This window comes from Bubalus bubalis, chromosome 4 (assembly GCF_019923935.1).
Source record: "Bubalus bubalis isolate 160015118507 breed Murrah chromosome 4, NDDB_SH_1, whole genome shotgun sequence".
NCBI classification, from domain to species: Eukaryota; Metazoa; Chordata; class Mammalia; order Artiodactyla; family Bovidae; genus Bubalus; species Bubalus bubalis.
In genome coordinates, this window is record NC_059160.1 from 20,364,811 (window position 1) to 20,385,724 (window position 20,914).

At 37.1% G+C, this 20,914-nt stretch overlaps 1 protein-coding gene across 2 annotated transcripts; it reads right to left on the minus strand.

The window, feature by feature from the left end:
* Positions 1-298: 298 nt before the first annotated feature.
* LOC112584485 (killer cell lectin-like receptor subfamily I member 1) lies at positions 299-20,332 on the minus strand. 2 transcript variants are annotated; one of them, XM_025283236.3, is made up of 6 exons: positions 19,747-20,332; positions 11,384-11,482; positions 11,170-11,238; positions 3,807-3,958; positions 3,350-3,444; positions 299-2,844 (listed from the first exon to the last, which is right to left on the minus strand). In XM_025283236.3, the coding sequence occupies exons 2-6, from the start codon at positions 11,412-11,414 to the stop codon at positions 2,733-2,735; spliced, it is 459 nt and encodes a 152-aa protein (XP_025139021.1). In that variant the 5' UTR covers positions 11,415-11,482; positions 19,747-20,332; the 3' UTR covers positions 299-2,732. The 2 variants fall into 2 exon arrangements, with proteins under 2 accessions (XP_025139021.1, XP_025139020.1); XM_025283235.2 differs by lacking the exon at positions 19,747-20,332 and adding an exon at positions 18,672-18,795.
* Between the last annotated feature and the right edge of the window lie 582 nt (positions 20,333-20,914).

The following is a 20,914-nucleotide window of genomic DNA, read 5'->3' on the forward strand; positions in this document are numbered from 1 at the left end:
TCTTGAATGGATGTGAGATTTGGACTATAAAGAAAGCTGAAGGCTGAAGAATTAATGCTTTTGAACTGTGGTGTTGGAGACCCTTGAGCTGCAAGGAGATCCAACCAGTCCATTCTAAAGGAAATCAGTCCTGAATATTCATTGGAAAGACTGATGCTGAAGCTGAAACTCCAATACTTTGGCCACCTGATGCAAAGAACTGACTCATTTGAAAAGACCCTGATGCTGGGAAAGATTGAAGTCAGGAAAAGAAGGGAATAACAGAGGATGAGATGGTTGGATGGCATCACTGACTCAATGAACATGAGTTTGAACAGGCTTCAGGAACTGGTGATGGACAGGGAAGACTGGCGTGCTGCAGTCCATGGGGTCCAAAGAGTTGGACATGACCGAGTGACTGAACTGAACTGAATGAACTTTCAGTGGTAAGATTAACAAGTTTTAGAGATCTAATGTACAGCATGATGAATAAAGTAATAATATTGTAGTATATTCTTGGAAGTTGCTTATAAAATAGATCTTGAAAGTTTTATCATGAAAAAGAAAGGTACCTCTGTGATAGGACAGAGGTATAGTCAATGCAATGATGGTAGTCATTCTGCAGTATATAAATCTATCAAATCTAAATGTTTGACTTAATGTTATATGTTGATTATATCTCAATAAATCTTGGGAATAAAGTCTTTGTGTCTATCAAAAAGATACTATTGGAAAAGTGAAAAAAAAATATGACAACATGGAAAAATGTTTTCTGCAAACATAACCAACAAGGGACTAACCACATCTACCAGTGTCCCAATAGTAGTTAGTTGGCCTATGCATCCCACACAGAGTCACCTCTAGAGCATATGGCTCTGTAACCAGAGAAGTCTACTGTTGGGCCCCATAAGACATCTCCTACGTAAGATCACTTCTCCAAGAACCAGAAACATGACCAAACTACCTAACACTGAGAAACAAATATAGAGAATCAGAGAGAATGATGGAGACAGGATGTTTCAAATTAAGGAACAAATAAATCACAGAAAAAGAAGTAAACAAAGTGAAGGTAACTGATCTATCTAACAGAATTCAAGGAAATGATCATGGGGATGCTCAGTGAACTCGGGAGAAGAGTGGGTGAGCACAGATTTTAGCAAAGAGTTAGAAAATATCAGAAGAAACACAGAGCTGGAGATTTCAATAGTTAAAATTTTAAAATACACATGGGGGAATCAGCAACAGATTAGATGACCCAGATGAACAGATGAGCAAACTGATAGAGAATGGTGGAAATTGCTTGACTTGAACAGAATAAAGAAAAACGAATTTCAAAAATTAGGACAGTTTAATACACTTATGGGATAATGTCAAGTGCACAAACAATTGCATCATAGAGACCCAGAAGGAAGTGGGAGATAGAAAGGGGCAGAGAACTCATTTGAAGAAATAAGAGTATAAAACTTCTCTAACCTGGAAAAGGAAGCAAATATCCCTGTCCAGGAGCACAGAAGTTCCAAAACAATAGGAACTCAGAGGGGTTCACAAAAAAACACTTATAATTATACTGGCAAAATAAAAAGCAAAGAGAGAATACTAAATGCAGCAAGAAAAAAGCAACTGGTTATATACAAGAGAACTCTCATAACATTATTATTTGCCTTTTCAGCAGAAATTTTATAGATCAAAAGGGAGTCATGCTATATTCCAAGTAAATAAAGGAGGTTCAGATCAAGACCTGGAGAAGGGAATGGCAACCCACTCCAATATTCTTGACTGGAGAATCCTATGGACAGAGGAGCCTGGTGAACTAGAGTCCATGGGGTTGCAAAGTCAGACACAACTGAATGACTAACACTTTTCAGATTAAGATGGCAGAGTAAGAGGCCATAAAGTTTACCTGCCCTCTCATGAATGTGTCAAAAATACATCCACATGTGGAACAATTCTCACTGAAACCTAACTGGAAATTGGCAAAAGGACTCCCGTATAACCAAACTGTAAGAAAGATACACAAGTAATCAGGTAGGCAGGGAAGAGAAGTGATTGGGTCAGGACTGGTGCTCCTTGGAGGGGACTCAAAGGAAAGAGAGATTATACTGATGGAGACCCACTCTTGGGATTGAATGGGTCAGGCCACAGATTGGGTGTGACAGTCCTGGAGTCTTTTGTGGGGGAAACAAGTACCTGTGGCTAATGGTAGAAGTACCAGGACAGATGGAAGGACTGTGGGAAGCCTGGACTCTGCTCTTAAGGAGTGTGCTTGAACACAAGCACCCTGGCTTGCCCCCAAGACTTGCCCCCAAGGAGAGGTCTACAAATCTTGTTATTTCTTGTTTTTTCCATTAAACCTCACCAATATGGTGAGTGTCCTCATCACTTTAAACCTCTTGAACAATCTTAAATGATGTCTATTTCATGCCAGAACCCTAACTGATATAGAAGCACTTTTTATTTTTGTATCCCTAATTTTACAAATGTTTTAGTTCATAAAAAGTGCTTTTAACTTTATTAAATTAAAAAATATTAATATGAGTTATTGTAGGGAAAATACTTGCTCCCAAGGAATTTGGGTGATAAATTTTCCTCACTTAGAATATATTTAAAATTCAAAAATTTAGCTAAAGTATTCTGTGTGCAGTTAAAAAAAAGCTTTAGTAATAATTTATAACATTTTATAAAAGCAACAACATATTTTGTACTTTTTAATTAATTAAAATTCACCAACAATATGTATTAGCAAAATTCAGCTGCTATATGGTAAGCTCACAGATGTAAGATTTCCCAGATAAACAGTTAGCAGTATAAACATAATTTCCTTCAATATATGCACAGCTCTCATCATCCATTTTCAGGAATTCGAATCTGCAAAAAAAATTGTAAAGCAAGGTGTGATATCTACAAATGCCAACTCACAAGCTTAAAATCAGCAAAAACAAAATAAGAAACAGTAAAAGAACAAACTAAACAAATCAAAACAAGAACAAAACTCTGAAGATTAATAGTCTTTAATTACAAAATATTAAAATTTAACAGAAAGTATTAGACAATACCTAATCCTATCCTGTTTAAGTAGAATTATAAGCCAAATGACAAATAAAAATACAACAGAAGTCTATAGATTTATAAGCTTGCCTAAAACTATGCACAAATTTATCCTGAGTCCAGTAAAGTTAAAAATGTAAAGTTCCTAAAGGTGAAATTTTTTAGAAAGAACTGGCAATTTTCCCCCAATTAAATCTCACAGGATGATTGTCAAAAAACATAACAACTTCCTTTTTCTTAGCTGATCTTTCTGTGCCCTACACACATAACATACACACATCCCTATACACACAGAAAAGTTCAGTTATCAAAATACTGTCCTTACAGGTTTTCATTTACTGTGGTGCCATCTTCCCATAACCAGGATTCACTGATTTGAAGACCTATCCATCCTTTTGCTTCTAGCACTGATAAAATTTCCTATTAGGAAAAAAATCATAAACCAGAAAAGTACACATATTATAATCCACTCCTTTCAAAGGTTATTGGTTAAAGTTCTCCCAAGGGCTTGCATACATTTACTTAGTGTTAAAAAGATTTTTTTTCTCAAGATATCTCATTTGTTAATGTGATTTTTTTTCTTCTAGCATTAAACAGTCAAAAAGTAGAGTTTCTCTAATCTCTCCCTAAGAAAATTGAGTCAAAGAAAGAAAATATCATATACTTTTGAGAATCTCCAGTTTTCCCAAATTATGGTGTCAATCACTAACACTTTCAAACCAAATATGGTTACAGTATAACACCACCACCACCACCACCAAAAACAGAAGTGTCTATCCTACCAGCTCTCCCTTAGTATCAATCTTTAGAAGGTGGGAATTCAGCTCTGCACAGGCAGCATGGCTTTCCACCCAGGTTCTGGCTTGACTGAAAAGATAGTAAGAACTATTTCCAAATCCAATCCAGTGAGTGGAACAAAGGTCACAGGAACATTCTAGAAAATATAAACTCATTTAATGTGTACTCTGTACTATGAATCAGTACTACTAACACAATTACTATACCTTTGTGCTTGTTATACAGATATTAGGTAGAAAGCAAAGAGAGCATTTTTTGTAATGTTCCTCGGCAAATTTTATACAAACCATAGCTAACAATAACATTTAGCTCATGTATTATACTTTTCTACTTAAAATTTGTTATCAAATTTTACCTATAAGGAAAATGCATTCCAAATAATATTACAAGATTATTTGATGTGATTAAAATTATACATGCATATTTAAAAGGCCAGAGACTTCTCTGGTGGTCCAGTGGCCAATACTCCTTGCCCCCAATGCAGGGGGCCTGGGTTTCATCCCACATACTGCAACTAAAACCTGGAGCAGCCATATAAATAAATATTAAAAATAAAATAAGAGGCTAAACAACGTATAAACATGCAAGCACTGAAAGTAACTGATGAGTTATTCCCTTTTGTCAAAAATGTTTATTATTAATGATTTTAAATATACAGAATAAAATTCAGCAAAAAAATTTAAAAATTATACTTTATTTAATAAACATGTAATTTGCATTTTTAATAATATTTTTTAAATCATCAAAAACATATACTTGAGGGAGAGTAAGATGATAGAGTAGCAGGACATGAAATTCATCTACCCACACAAACACATCAAAAAGACATCTATATATGGAGCAATTTTCATGAAAAACTAACTGGAAACTGGCAGAACTCCCATACAACCAAAACGGCAAGAAAATTGTAACCTGGTAGGATGGGGGAAAAAACGGCATCAGTTCAGGGCCTTGCACCCTTGGGAGGGATCTGAAAGGAAAGAGAAGAACCCTCACCCTGTGGAATAAGCAGAATAAGCCATAGTCTGGGCATCCCAGTGCTGGATCCTGTGTGTAGGAGACAAGCCCTATTGCCTGATGGGGGAACTCCTGGGACAGAAAGAGGGCTCTAAAAGCCTAGACTCTACTTATGAGGACAGTGTTTGTGCTGGTTGGCTAACAGTCAGGGTGGGGAGAGTCTTGCAATGGTGACTGCTGCATTGCCACAAATTTCAATACAAAGAGGTGATCACCCCAGTCCTGCTCACTCCACACCATTGTTTGGTGTCCTATCCAGCCAAACAGGCCCTGGGAAAAGACTCTGTCTAGTTCTGCAGGGACAGACTGGGAGGCCTAGAGAGTGATCTGGGTGGGGCGATGCTAGCCATTGTCAGCAAACCTGCAGGGCAGCACTGCAGGAGTGTTCAGTGGCTTCGTGCTGAGTCCCAGTAGACAGATACTGAGGGAGGACCTGATGTAACTACACAGAGGCAGCCTGGATGAGCCTGAGGTGTGTTTCGGGTGAGGGCAGTGACAGCCATTCTCAGCACCCACAGGAGCACTCAGCGGTTCCTCTCCCAGTTGAGAGCACCCCAGCTCCACCCACTTCATACCTCAGTACAGAGCTGGATCTGTGGCAGACAGGGCTGGGAGAAGAATGCCACAGAGACAGCCCAGATCTTCGATAGCAGCACAGCCAGCTCACTTCCTGCAGCCACAGTGCCCTGACCCCTAGCCTCAGCATTCTCCACACTACAGCCTTGCACTAGATCTGGGATTATCACAACAGGGGAAGGGATGCAAGCCCAAGCTGCTTCTGAGTGGAGCCATGGACACCTCCATAGGTCGTGCATAGGTCTTCTGTAAGTACATGGGTCACACTTGCTTCAGCAAGCACCCCACTTTGTGTCAGGGCATGCACTCAAGGGCAATGGAGGCTGATCGAGTCTGTCCCTCAGGGTTTTTACTCTAGCAACTGGGAGCAGATCCAGCACTTGACAGACAGCAACAGCCACTTGACTAGAGAGGAAGTCCCACCTCACATCACTAATGTCAATCACATACCCTAGCAAAGTGATAGTGGCCAGTATACCCGGAGGATAGAGTTCACTCAGACTCACCTCCATCGAGTCAGTGATGCCATCCAGCCATCTCATACTCTGTCGTCCCCTTCTCCTCCTGCCCCCAATGCCTCCCAGCATCAGAGTCTTTACCAATGAGTCAGCTCTTAGCGTGAGGTGGCCAAAGTACTGGAGTTTCAGCTTTAGCATCATTCCTTCCAAAGAAATCCCAGGGCTGACATCCTTCAGAATGGACTGATTGGATCTCCTTGCAATCCAAGGGACTCTCAAGAGTCTTCTCCAACACCACAGTTCAAAAGCATCAATTCTTTGGTGCTCAGCCTTCTTCACAGTCCAACTCTCACATCCATACATGACCACAGGAAACACCATAGCCTTGACTAGACGAACCTTTGTTGGCAAAGTAATGTCTCTGCTTTTCAATATGCTATCTAGGTTGGTCATAACTTTCCTTCCAAGGAGTAAGCGTCTTTTAATTTCATGACTGCAGTCACCATCTGTAGTGATTTTGGAGCCCAGAAAAATAAAGTCTGACACTGTTTCCACTATTTCCCCATCTATTTCCCATGAAGTGATGGGACCAGATGCCATGATCTTCGTTTTCTGAATGTTGAGCTTTAAGCCAACTTTTTCACTCTCCACTTTCACTTTCCAAGAGGCTTTTTAGTTCCTCTTCACTTTCTGCCATAAGGGTGGTGTCATCTGCATATCTGAAGTTATTGATATTTCTCCCGGCAATGTTGATTCCAGCTTGTGTTTCTTCCAGCCCAGCATTTCTCATGATGTACTCTGCATATAAGTTAAATAAACAGGGTGACAATATACAGCCTTGACTTACTCCTTTTCCTATTTGGAACCAGTCTGTTGTTCCATGTCCAGTTCTAACTGTTGCTTCCTGACCTGCATACAAATTTCTCAAGAGGCAGGTCAGGTGGTCTGGTATTCCCATCTCTTTCAGAATTTTCCACAGTTTATTGTGATCCACACAGTCAAAGGCTTTGGCATAGTCAATAAAGCAGACATAGATGTTTTTCTGGAACTCTCTTGCTTTTTCTATGATCCAGCGGATGTTGGCAATTTGATCTCTGGTTCCTCTGCCTTTTCTAAACCAGCTTGAACATCAGGAAGTTCACGGTTCACATATTGCTGAAGTGTGGCTTGGAGAATTTTGAGCATTACTTTACTAGCGTGTGAAATGAGTGCAATTGTGCAGTAGTTTGAGCATTCTTTGGCATTGCCTTTCTTTGGGATTGGAATGAAAACTGACCTTTTCTAGTCCTGTGGCCACTGCTGAGTTTTCCAAATTTGCTGGCATATTGAGTGCAGCACTTTCACAGCATCATCTTTCAGGATTTGAAATAGCTCAACTGGAATTCCATCACCTCCACTAGCTTTGTTCGTAGTGATGCTCTCTAAGGCCCACTCGACTTCACATTCCAGGATGTCTGGCTCTAGGTCAGTGATCACACCATCGTGATTATCTGGGTCGTGAAGATCTTTTTTGTACAGTTCTTCTGTGTATTCTTGCCATCTCTTCTTAATATCTTCTGCTTCTGTTAGGTCCATACCATTTCTGTCCTTTATTGAGCTCATCTTTGCATGAAATGTTCCTTTGGTATCTCTGATTTTCTTGAAGAGATCCCTAGTCTTTCCCATTCTGTTGTTTTCCTCTATTTCTTTGCATTGATCACTGAGGAAGGCTTTCTTATCTCTTCTTGCTATTCTTTGGAACTCTGCATTCAGATGTTTATATCTTTCCTTTTCTTCTTTGCTTTTCGCTTCTCTTCTTTTCACAGCTATTTGTAAGTACTCCCCAGAGAGCCATTTTGCTTTTTTGCATTTCTTTTCCATGGGGATGGTCTTGATCCCTGTCTCCTGTACAATGTCACGAACCTCATTCCATAGTTCATCAGGCACTCTATCTATCAGATCTAGGCCCTTAAATCTATTTCTCACTTCCACTGTATAATCATAAGGGATTTAATTTAGGTCATACCTGAATGGTCTAATGGTTTTCCCTACTTTCTTCAATTTAAGTCTGAATTTGGCAGCAAGGCGTTCATAGTCTGAGCCACAGTCAGCTCCTGGTCTTGTTTTTGCTGACTGTATAGAGCTTCTCCATCTTTGGCTGCAAAGAATATAATCAATCTGATTTCGGTGTTGACCATCATAGAGACATTCAAATTCAGCTTCTTCAGCATTACTGGTTGGGGCATAGACTTGGATTACTGTGATATTGAATGGTTTGCCATGGAAATGAATGGAGATGATTCTGTCATTTTTGAGACAATGAAGATAAAAGGAGAAAAGGAAAGATATACCCACTTGAATGCAGAGTTCCAAAGAATAGCAAGGAGAGATAAGAAAGCCTTCTTCAGCGATCAATGCAAATAAATAGAGGAAAACAACAAAATGGGAAAGACTAGAGATCTCTTCAAGAAAATTAAAGATACCAAAGGAACATTTCATGCAAGATGGGCACAATAAAGCACAGAAATGGTATGAGCCTAACAGAAGCAGAAGATATTAAGAAGAGGTGGCAAGAATACACAGAAGAACTATACAAAAAAGATCTTCACGATCCAGATAACCACAATGGTGTGATCACTCACCTAGATCCAGACATCCTGGAATGTGAAGTCAAGTGGGCCTTAGGAAACATCACTATGAACAAAGCTAGTGGAAGTGATGGAATTCCAGTTGAGCTATTTCAAATCCTGAAAATTGATGCTGTGACATGCTGCACTCAATATGCCAGCAAATTTGGAAAACTCAGCAGTGGCCACAGGACTGGAAAAGGTCAGTTTTCATTCCAATCCCAAAGAAAGGCAAGGCCAAATGCTCAAACTATTGCACAATTGCACTCATCTCACACGTTAGCAAAGTAATGCTCAAAATTCTCCAAGCCAGGCTTCAGCAATATGTGAACCATGAACTTCCAGATGTTCAAGCAGGATTTAGAAAGGTTAGAGGAACCAGAGATTAAATTGCCAACATCTGTTGGATCATTGAAAAAGCAAGGGAGATCCAGAAAAATATCTACTTCTACTTTATTGACTATGCCAAAGCCTTTGACTATGTGGATAACAACAAGCTGTGGAAAATTCTTCAAGAGATGGGAATACCAGACCACCTGATCTGCCTCCTGAGAAATCTGCATGAAGTTCAGGAAGCCACAGTTAGAATGGGACATGGAACAACAGACTGGTTCAAATAGGGAAAGGAGTATTGCAAGGCTGTATATTGTCACCCTGCTTATTTAACTTATATGCAGAGTAGATCATGAGAAATGCTGGGCTGGATGAAGCACAGTCTGGAATCAAGATTGCTGGGAGAAATGTCAATAATCACAGATATGCAGATGACACCACTCTTATGGCAGAATGTGAAGAACTAAAGAGTGTTAATGAATGTGGAAGAGAAGCGCGATAAAGTTGGCTTAAAACTCAACATTCAGAAAACTAAAATCATGGCATCTGGTCCCATCACTTGATAGCAAACAGATGGAGAAACATTGAAAACAGTGAGAGACTTTATCTTTTCGGGCTCCAAAATCACTGCAGATGGTGACAGCAGCCATGAAATTAAAAGACACTTGCTCCTTAGGAGAAAAGTTATGACCAACCTAGACAGCATATTAAAAAGCAGAAACATTACTTTGCCAACAAAGTAATGTTGTCAAAACTATGGTTTTTCCAGTAGTCTTGTATGGATGTGAGAGCTGGACTATAAAAAAAGCTGAAGGCCAAAGAATTAATGCTTTTGAACTGTGGTGTTGGAGAAGACTCTTGAGAGTCCCTTGGACTGCAAGGAGATCCAACCAGTCCATCCTCAGGGAAATCAGTCCTGAATATTCATTGGAAGGACTGATGTTGAAGCTGAAACTCCATAACTTTGGCCACGTGATGCGAATAACTGACTCATTTGAAAAGACCCAGATGCTGGGAAAGATTGAAGGCAGGAGGAGAAGGGGACGACAGAGGATGAGATGGTTGGATGGCATCACCGACTCAGTGGACATGAGTTTGAGTAAATTCTGGGAGTTGGTTTTAGACAGGGAGGCCTGGTATGCTGCTGTCCATGGGGTCACAAAGAGTCGGACATGACTGAGCAACTGAACTGAACTGAATTTTCAAACCAGGTGAATGAATGGAAAACAAAAACACAAGCCATATAAATGGCTAATATTTGGCATTTATAGATTTTATTCTTTCTAAGAGCCATCAAACAGGTTCTAAAACAATAACTGATTATAATAAAAACTAGTAGCTGTGTTGTCTAGTCTCCTGTTTCTTGAACCTATTGGGATGTTCCCTTTTTATTCAGGCAATTTATTTTTAATAAAACTTGAAATTAGTTCTTTCTTCCATCTTTTTCATACTTTGACTTTTCTCCTTTCATAAATGTTTGTCTCTAATTTCTTGGAGAATGCTAAGCCAAATTATTTTCACGTCATGCTTGAATTACTCCATTATTGTCATAATTTTTCTTTCCTTTTTAACTGCTTAGAAGATAGTTCATGGGTAATACTCATGGGCAATGCTTTTGGTTCATATAGGAGCCCTACCCTTCTATTTTGTGTGTGTGTGTGGAAAGATACTTTGTTTCTTGGCAAATGCATTGTTCCTGAAAGTCCAACCCTGTTCATGAAAATGCAATGATTTCCCCAAAAGAATAACAGAAGGGAAAAATCCCAACTTCCTGGAATGACAGGCTCAATTAGGAATAGATATATCTTTTTCTTTATAAGTGCTGAATTTACTGATAAGGATTTGAGTAAACTTGCAATATGTGAAAAAGAGAGAAAACTAAAAACAACGTTCTATATCATGGCCACTGAATCTGGATGTACAATAAATATTAATGTAAAATATATATGCTTATAATTTAAAAAATGCTAATCATCTCCATCAGAGAAAGTGAGAAAGAAAAATTGCTAAAGAGACACAATTCCCTGGCTTTTCACTTGTTTTCTTTCTATCTTTTAGACATCCTCCACCCATTTCTCACACCTTTACCTCAATATAATTTAAATCCCTTTTTTCTCCTAATAAGAATCAAATCACAAACAATACTTATACACATGACACTTTGAGTATTTTCACATTCTCCTATATTAATCTTTCTTCTTTTGCCCAATATTAATTTTTCCTTAATGAAAAACTGAACATACTATAAAATGATATTTTTCTATCATGATTGACCAAAGTTTTGTGGATGTCAGGAAAATAAACTCTTTAGGCCAGTAATCAATATTAGAATTAGACTGAACAGAGAGAATACTTACCACCAGTTTTAGAAGATAGAGTGGGAACAGTTGATAGTTTTTGGTTTTGGTCTTCTCTGCTAGAAAATACTATGGCAAAAATCATGATAGTAATTAGTTCTCTTTAGGATAAAATATTAAGACAATGTAAAAATTCAGTCCTGATTTCAAATCATTGAAACATGTTGCTGACATACTGATTGTAATAAGAACAGATATTTTCTCAATTACTTACAGTTTGCAAGCAAGACACGCAGTGTTATCATCAGGACCACACACAAGATCCCTAGGCTCCAAGCTAACACTTGCCACTTTGTAGATTGGTGGTGTGACACTAAAGGAAACAGAAACAATGATGAAGCTTCATCCTTTCCCAGAAAACATCAAATATAAAACTGAACACCAAAATGTTTCACTCTTAGAGGGAAATCATTCATTTTTTAAATTCTTGAATGTGTTCATCCTGAATAAAACCATTTCTTAGCCACATTTAGAACTCTAATTTTTCCATACTCAAATTTCCTCCCTAATAGATTCTTCTTGATCTCACTTCTTATCCTGCTTGAGGCTCCAGGTATGTCACCTGAACCACCTCCACCATCATCTTTGAGCCTCCTTTGCCTATGATTTTATAAATTATTAACTCTGAGCACTCCGCAAATATACTTTCTTCTAGTAAACTCAGAAATGAAATACATCTAGATAGAGAAAATAATGTCCTGTGCTTAGTCGGTCAGTTGTGTCCAACTCTTTGGGACCCCATGGACTGTAGCCTGCCAGGCTCCTCTGTCCACAGGGATTCTCCAGGCAAGAATATTGGAGTGGGTTGCCATTTCCTTCTCCAAGGGGTCTTCCAATCCCAGGGATCAAACCCAGGTCTCCCGCATTGCAGGCAGATTCTTTACCATCTGAGCCACCAGGGAAGCCCAAGAATACTGAAGTGGGTAGACTATCCCTTCTCCAGGAAAACTTCCCAAGCTAGAAATTGAACTTGAGTATCCTGCATTGCAGGTGGATGCTTTACCAGCTGAGCTACCAGGGAGCATGAAGTGAAGTGAAGTGAAGTGAAGTGAAGTGAAGTCTCTCAGTAGTGTCCAACTCTTTGTTACCTGGTGGACTATAGCCTGCCAGGCTCTTCCATCCATGGGATTCTCCAGGCAAGAATACTGGAGTGGGTTGCCATTTCCTTCTCCAGGAGATCTTCCCGACCCAGGAATCAAACCCAGGTTTCCTGCATTGGAGGCAGATGCTTTAACCTCTGAGCCACCAGGGAAGCCCCACCAGGAAGCATAGTGTCATGCAAATAAAAATATTAATTATAAATTCCATTGAACATTAACATTCTTTTTTACTTTATTTTTTAACTTTACAATATTGTATTGGTTTTGCCATATATCAACATGAATCTGCCACAGGTATACATATGTTCCCCATCCTGAACCCTCCTCCCTCTTCCCTCCACGTACCGTCCCTCTGGGTCATCCCAGTGCATCAGCCCTAAGCATCCAGTATCATGCATCGAACCTGGACTGGTGACTCATTTCATATATGATATTATACATGTTTCAATGCCATTCTCCCAAATCATCCCACCCTCTCCCTCTCTCACAGAGTCCATACGACTGTTCTATACATCAGTGTCTCTTTTGCTGTCTTATATACAGGGTTATTGTTACCATCTTTCTAAATTCCACATATATGTGTTAGTATACTGTATTGGTGTTTTTCTTTCTAGCTTACTTCACTCTGTATAATAGGCTCCAGTTTCATCCACCTCATTAGAACTGATTCAAATGTATTCTTTTTAATGGCTGAGTAATACTCCATTGTGTATATGTACCACAGCTTTCTTATCCATTTTATTAGCCAATCAGTCATTCAGTATATCAGTCAAAAGGGAAGTAACAAAATACATTATTATCTTTTGTCAAGAAAAAAATAGCTGTCATAAATTTTATAAAGATATATGAGCATGTTCATCAAGTTTTGGCTTCCCTTGTGGCTCAGACAGTAAAGAATCCCCCTTCAATGTGAGAGACCTGGGTTCAATTCCCTGGTTGGGAAGATCTCCTGGAGAAGGGCATGGCAACCCATTCCATGGCAATACTTGCTTGGAGAATCCCCGTGGACAGAGGAGCCTGGTGGGCTGCAGTCCATGGGGTTGCAAAAAGTCAGCCACAACTGAGCAATTAGGCACACACCAAGTTTCAGCATAATGTTAGAAAATGTTTCTGTCAAAAAGTGGCATCATACTTAAAATTGGAGGAAAATAAAAATTCATTATTCCTTAAAGCAGGAGAAGCATGGGGGATGGAGAGAGGGTGTCTTCAACTTGGAGAGGCAATCTCTGTAAACACTTTTAAAGGACAGAAAGCTTGGAACTGAAATACAATCTAGTGGAGCTCAGTAAAGGAAGGGATGGAGATGGAGAGATAGTCTGTATGACTAGAGGACTATTTTTTTTTTTTTTTAACTTTAAGAATAATAGAAAATTGTGTAAGAACTTTGTTTAAAAAGTCATGATCATTTTGCTTGAAATATAAGGAAAGGATTGAAAAAGTGGAAGATGTGAGACTTTTGAGAGTCTGTCTCAGTAATCTCCGTGAAAACATATGAATCTCAGTCCAAGAGAGAAGCAGGTCAGCTTGAACACACTACTTGAGTGTGAGGAGTCAAACTTTACTTTCAGGTTTTGAGATTAAGCAATGAGGGAGCAAAATACTAAATTCAATCCTCTTAGTTTTGGTCATGGAGAAGGTGATGGCACCCCACTCCAGACTCTTGGCTGGAAAATCCCATGGACGGAGGAGCCTGGTAGGCTGCAGTCCATGGGGTCGCGAAGAGTCGGACACAACTGAGCAACTTGACTTTCACTTTTCACTTTCATGCGTTGGAGAAGGAAATGGCAACCCACTCCAGTGTTCTTGCCTGGAGAATCCCAGGGACGGGGCAGCCTGGTGGGCTGCCGTCTATGGGATCGCACAGAGTCAGACAGGACTGAAGCGACTTAGCAGCAGCAGCAGCAGTTTTGGTCAACTTCTGCCCCAAGTCCTCCAGATAGTTAAAAACGAACAAACAAACAAACAAAAATCAAGCCTCGGAGAAGCTCTATCTAAACACCAAGATATTTCTCTTATTTTACCAAAATAGTTGAGGTTATGAATTTCTTTAACTTGCCCACTCCTATATCTGTATGTACGTGTGTGTATGTATATTTATATATTCATACCCTGTTGTCATTGTCTTCTTTTTTCAGAAGATGAGCAATTTCTCTATGATTCAAGTCAAAACCTTTTACATGTCCTATTTATTCCATGCCACCCAGTCTCCCATAGAGCATTTATTATCTAAGAGAAAATTATCTTTTTTTGTGCCCTTTTCTTCATCATCTCTTTTTTTTTATAAACTTTATCTGATTAGTCTATATATGGGCTCAAATCTCTCAAAATCTAATATTTTGAGATAAGGGATTCCTTGTCTTGGCTCAGGTCTTTTTCACTTTTCATTGTCATTTCTCTTATGTTACTATTATCAGTGAAAATTGTAAAAATACTTTCCGGACTCTTTTTATTCCTATACTAAACTTCTTTCGATCCCTTAACTTTCAGTTGTAGCTTGTAAGCTTTTCTCCATCATCAAACAAAAACCCCAACTGCAAAATCCAAGGAAATAATTTTCCACTTACACTTTATTAGACATCGTTTAATTTCTCCTCTCTGGATATGCATTTCATATGTACCTTTCTTGAGTCTTCCTCTGCTAATTCTTACATGTTGCCCTTTTCTATGGTAGACCTTTCATTCACATCGTCTCTATTTGCAGTTCTATCTACTCACATCAGTCTTTCCTGCCCATTTACATCTTCTTTCTAGAGATTCAACCTTTCAGATCCCATTTCATTATGTATGTTGTCCTCTGAACTGATTAAGAAATGATTCAAATACCATACATGATCTGACTTTTACTGGATTACATATTTTTCTTAATGGTGGTTAAGATGATTAACTACTCAGTCACTTAAGTTAGGAACCTTGCTATCTTATTCTACTAATTTCTCACCTTTACCTCCAATATCCAAATGATTGTAGAGTCTTAAAAAACTTTGCCTCCAAAACATTCTTTTTCTTTCTGTAGTCTGTCTCTCTGCTAATAGACTCTTGTTAGTTTTTTGAAGTTAAGTGATTATTGCTTCTTTACCTTTATAGGCACCATTTTGTCCAGAGCAGGCCCACAGTACAAATTCAAAAAATAATTGTGGAACTGAGTTAGACTGAACTGAATTGAAGACTGGCATCAAGAATTATTTTAAAATAATACACGAAAGAAGCAATAGAATTCATATAATAGTTCTTACAAATAATGCAATTGTGTTGGAATTTGGATCAGTACAATTTTAGAAGAAATGAACATAGTGAAGGACTATTTAAGAGACAAACAATTCCACAGAAATATCCTAAAATAATCAAGGACAGTCCTGAAGATAAATAAATAGTGTAATGTGGCAATTTAATAAAGATTTTGAGAGAAGTAATCGAAATGCAAGAACTGAGATCTACTGAATTACAAAATGTAATATTATACTTTTTCTTTTTTTCCTAAACGTCCATTTTCTGTACTGAAAGAGAGATAATCTGGGTGATTTCAGTTCCTTGTGTCTTGCTAGCTGTTCACTTGATACGACATTTCTCTCATTTGTTTTGGGTCTTTTTTGCTTCTGTTGAGATCTGGGAAATTTCAGTTCTGTGTGGGTTACCTCTTGCTTGTTTACAATACCTTTGTTTTGCATATTCTTAAGGATTTTTTTTTTTCTGAAAAGACTTGGATTCCTTTAGCTCAATCTTGATATCTTTCTCTTTAGTATCTATGCAATAGACAAATGTGAGGAAAGAGTTAAGTGGTCATTGCATCAGATCAAACAGTGAAAAATTATTTCATTCTTATGTATAAGTAAACATTTAGGTATAACATGAGAAGAGTAAAAAAGGGACCAAATGAGAGACTAAATCTCTCCCAACATTGCAATCCTTATTTAGAAGAATGATTTTATTTTCCTTTAATATGATTATACATTTCATTTCCTCTTTTAATCATTTTTTGAAAGGAGTAGATTAAGTATATATATATTTGCTTCTCAATAGTTTTTTTTTTCTCTCAATAGTTTTTATGTAATGAATAATGTTAATCATGTGTAGACTATGATTAAAGACATTAACAAAGAACTTATTATTTAAATTTAATATTAGAGCTTTTTAATCTCAAATCAAGTTGACATAAAGGTTGTTGTATCACTGAAATAATCCATTATTCAGAAGATTCTTAATATAGGAAAAACTCTCTCAGGAACTAGGTAAATCTTACAATTGTAAAATAACAATTTATCTCTCAGTCTGCCTGCCTACCATCTTTTTCCTACTTAACCAAGTCATATTTACCTATCCACATACACACACAAGCAGAAGCAAGCACATGGACCACCTAAATTAATGAGACAATGCCAATGAACCACCAAAAATGAACAAAAGAAATAAAAAGGTAAAATATAAAATTAAAAAAAAATTATTGTCTTCAAATGCATTAATAAATAAAAAAGGCTAATTGAAAGAATAAAATAACTTTTACCTGTGAAAACACTAGATAACAGATATTTTTGTATTAGCAAATGATTGTGAGTACAAAATTATTTACCAATATTTACAAAACATAAAGTATGCAAGCTTTGAAACAATTCTACTTTTAGCAATTTATCTTACAATTTTTAAACATCCAAAGTTATACAGCACAGATTTTTTTTTCTCTTACACTTTACTAAGAGTTAAGATGGAAAACAGAAAACAAAAAACAAAGTTATTAGCAGATGTGTTTGTAATAAAGTGAGTTGTGAGATAAGTTAATATGTCACATTGATATATTGAAACTCTGCTGCTGCTGCTGCTAAGTCGCTTCAGTCGTGTCCGACTCTGTGCGACCCCATAGACAGCAGCCCACCAGGCTCCTCCATCCCCGGGATTCTCCAGGCAAGAATTCTGGAGTGGGTTGCCATTTCCTTCTCCAATGCATGAAAGTGAAAAGTCAAAGTTAAGTCGCTCAGTCATACCCGACTCTTCGCGACCCCATGGACTGCAGCCTACCAGGCTCCTCCGTCCATGGGATTTTCCAGGCAAGAGTACTGGAGTTGGGTGCCAATGCCTTCTCTGATTGATACTCTAGTACACCTTTAACTATTTAATGTAACAAATATTGATACATAAAGCAAAGTAATAGATTTGCAGTGATTACTTTTAGGTACAGTTTTGGCAAGTTTGCATTGCTTTCCATTTTACTGAAAATTAAAGAACATGTGATAAAAGTAACTTAAAGATGAAATTTTGAGAATTTAAAAATGTTGAAAATCAAATAATTTTATACATAGGATATTTTCTACATCCATGGCTATTTTAAGAGTAAATTTCAGAAAAAAAAATGGGATACAATTTTTTAATTAAAAATTTTTATACTTCCTTAAATTGTTTCCTGAAAACTTTGCTCAATGACAGCAAAATGATATTTAATTGAAGAATATATTGGTATTGTAAGAATGAGCTGTTAAAATATTTCATGTAATTAAACTACATTTTTGTACCAGAGGAGGAAGAAAAATGACTATTGTTATTAAGAAAAAGTAATTAAATAAGCATGGTCTAAGAAAAGTTTAAAAGTGCTATAATCACTGGAAGAATGGACTATTGGTTCACACTGAAGCATTACATAGACTTAGATCACTAATTTCACTACAATACTGAAACAAATTTCAGATAAGTCAAAATGTTAAATGTAAGACATGAGACTAAAGCTAATAAAGGATTAAAAGAAAGTATAAGTAAATAGTTACAACTTTCTAATCTCACTCAGAGTAGGAAAATAATTAAGTTGAATTATAGAAATGTTATTTTTATTACTAAAATTTTTTGTCACCAGTAGTCACACTAAAAGATTTTTATTTCACCACTAACCAAAGAAATATGAACTAACATACTAATGATACACATTTTCACCAATAAAATCACTAAATTTAAGTCAAATGCAGTCACATAGTGTTGCACAATGTGCAAGAAAACACATTTATTTACACAGACTTCAGGTTAATCTAAATCTTTCCCTTTGGAAATTAATTTGTTGTTATGTACCAAACCAAATAATGAAAACATCTACTGATCCAAGAAATCAAAATAATGAGAAAATTATAGTTTTTTAAATAAATTTACTGGAGGAAAGAGCCTAGGTAGTTGGGAAAAATGAAAAAAAAAAAAAAAAAAAAACCAGGAAAATTTCAAGACAAAGAAACAAAAAAATAAATAAAAGAGATAGGTGGATTCATACTCCATGCCACTGTTTATGAAATAAGCATGCAACATAATTTTACAAAAGCTATTTTTTCCTAAACTATCATTTATACATTCTGAGTTACTAGTTCAAATTAATGCTAATCATTACATACATTTTCAACTTCTTGAGAGAAGGAAATAAACGGAAGCAATCATACTCACTGACTTGAAGATAAATTTGTAGGAAAATCAGAGACTTAAAATAATGTAAAATTGTTGTAGGTTGAAATTAGTTATGAGGTAGATAATCTGGTATAAGAACCTCTAGAGAAGACCCTAGGTTAAAAAGCACTCTGATACTGACATAAACTTTTGTTGTTCAAAACATATGTGAAAAAGTACACAGGAAGTTTTCACGTAACTGCCAATTTGTAGTTTTAACTCTCCCACAAAATACTGACGAAGAAGTGAAAATGTTGCTTTAATACCTCATGACTTTTAGTACTCTGAAAACTATCATAAATTACAGACTTTTTAGTTTAAAAGGTCTGAAAAAATATTAATTTAATGGCCGCTTAATAAGAATATCCCTTTATCAAAGCTGAAGCGTAATGGAAAAGAAAAATGAGCCAAATGACATATTTTACTAGATGTTACACAGAACAAGAGTACCATGGGATATGTAGAAAAGTATGCAGATGTGTCAGAATAGAAAGTATGTTTTAGGCTTTACTGGCTAAATTAAAATAGATAATTCTTAGTAGTATTTAGTGGTAGTTGCTATCACCACCCAGAACGAAGTTTACGTTGTGTTTATTATAACATGTAATATAGTGTAGTAGAGTTTGGCATGTTATAATTAATAACTGTGTAATTTGAAAGACTTCCATAGTCACCTACTTGTGGGTTAAAAAGACAACATATTATGATAAATTTCCAAATGTGTCTTTGTTGTTAGTTTGTACCAGATGACAGAGAATCACATACTGATCCCATCTTCCTTAAGTCACCCTAACATTCCTTTTCCCTCCTCTCATCATGGTTTATGTGCTCCCAGGTGTTATTGATATTGACTCATAATAATGGATCACAGTCTTCTGATTCATCAATGTCTCTGTGAACCATCCACTTACACCCTGGCCACTCAGTTTTTCTTTCTCCCCATCCCCAAGTGACTTCCCCACTCTGCCTCAGCCAAGCCCTCCCATTGGAACATCTCGGTCCTTGTCATACCTTTAAGTGTTTCATATCAAAAAATGTCTTATTAAAACTTCCCACCATCTACAAACACTCTTACCTTTCGAGATTGCTTATTCATCTTTCTCCAACATGAAAATGCTCTGATCTCATTGACATCTCCAGCCCTGTCTCCAACTTGACCCTGTTCCACTCCATCAGTATATTTCTTTCTTCACCTTCTTTCAGGTCAACCTTGATTCTCTTCTGTCAATCACTAACTTTCTTGAACATATTTTGGTCCCACTTGTTCAATAAAATCATTATCCTATGCTTGAGATAAGTTATCTGTTTCTGTCTGTCAACACCTGAGAAGCCAAGTGCTTTTAGAAGAGGTAAGATTTACTCCAATACAAATTCTTTGTCACCAGCACCAAATTGCTTTAATGCTGCTAGGCGTCCTATTGCTTTCTTCAGGTCATTATTCTTTCACATTCTCTGCAACTGATTTTATCACATATTCTCCATTCTTAACAAATCTCTCTTCCACACCCTCTCTTTGTTCTCAGAAGATGACCTATATCACAGAAAAAGAAAAACTAACAGATTACCTCATCTTTCTCTATATATATGCATGCATTTTATCTTCTCTCCTGTTCAACAGAGGTGTTTTTCTTCCTCTTCAATAAAGCCAATTTTAACTATATTTGAGTCTATCCACCCCACCACCCAAGATTCACACACTATTTATCACTCCACTTTCTTTTTGAATATTCAATATTTTCTTAATATTATCCTTCACATCAGTTTAAAATTACATGTAATTTTTAACATCATTAGACCTCAAGCTCAATAAAAATACTATTTTTGCTCTCTATCCCTCTTAGAAAAATTCTCAAAGTGTCATTGCATTTCATTACTATTTATTATATTTTATTCTCACTCAAGCCATTGCATTCTGACTCCTTACTAATGACTGCTTGGCATCACCACACCTTTAGATCATAAGTGATCTCTGCTTCACTAAATGGATCCTTTATTTCTCTTTTAGTTGAACTTTCCATAGAATTCAACACCATTCACCACTCCTTTCTTCTTAACCATTTCTTCTTTAGTCTATATTCTCTTGATCTCTTCATCCACCATCCTGGTCTCAATTACTACTTATCACGTGTTTACACATGTGCACATGCTGAGAAGATTTCTTCTTTAGGTTTCAGCTCATTTATTCCCTTGCCAGTTGGGACCTCTCCAAATGCCCCTAATATTAAACACTAGAACTCCACACC

Excerpts from the sequence above, each read along its gene's own strand:
- LOC112584485 (XM_025283235.2), bottom strand. Across the intron at positions 11,239-11,383 it reads GCGTGTCTTGCTTGCAAACT|TATTTTCTAGCAGAGAAGAC; the intron begins GTAAGTAATTGA and ends TTTTTGCCATAG. Across the intron at positions 3,445-3,806 it reads TTGATACTAAGGGAGAGCTG|GAAATTTTATCAGTGCTAGA; the intron begins GTAGGATAGACA and ends TTTTCCTAATAG.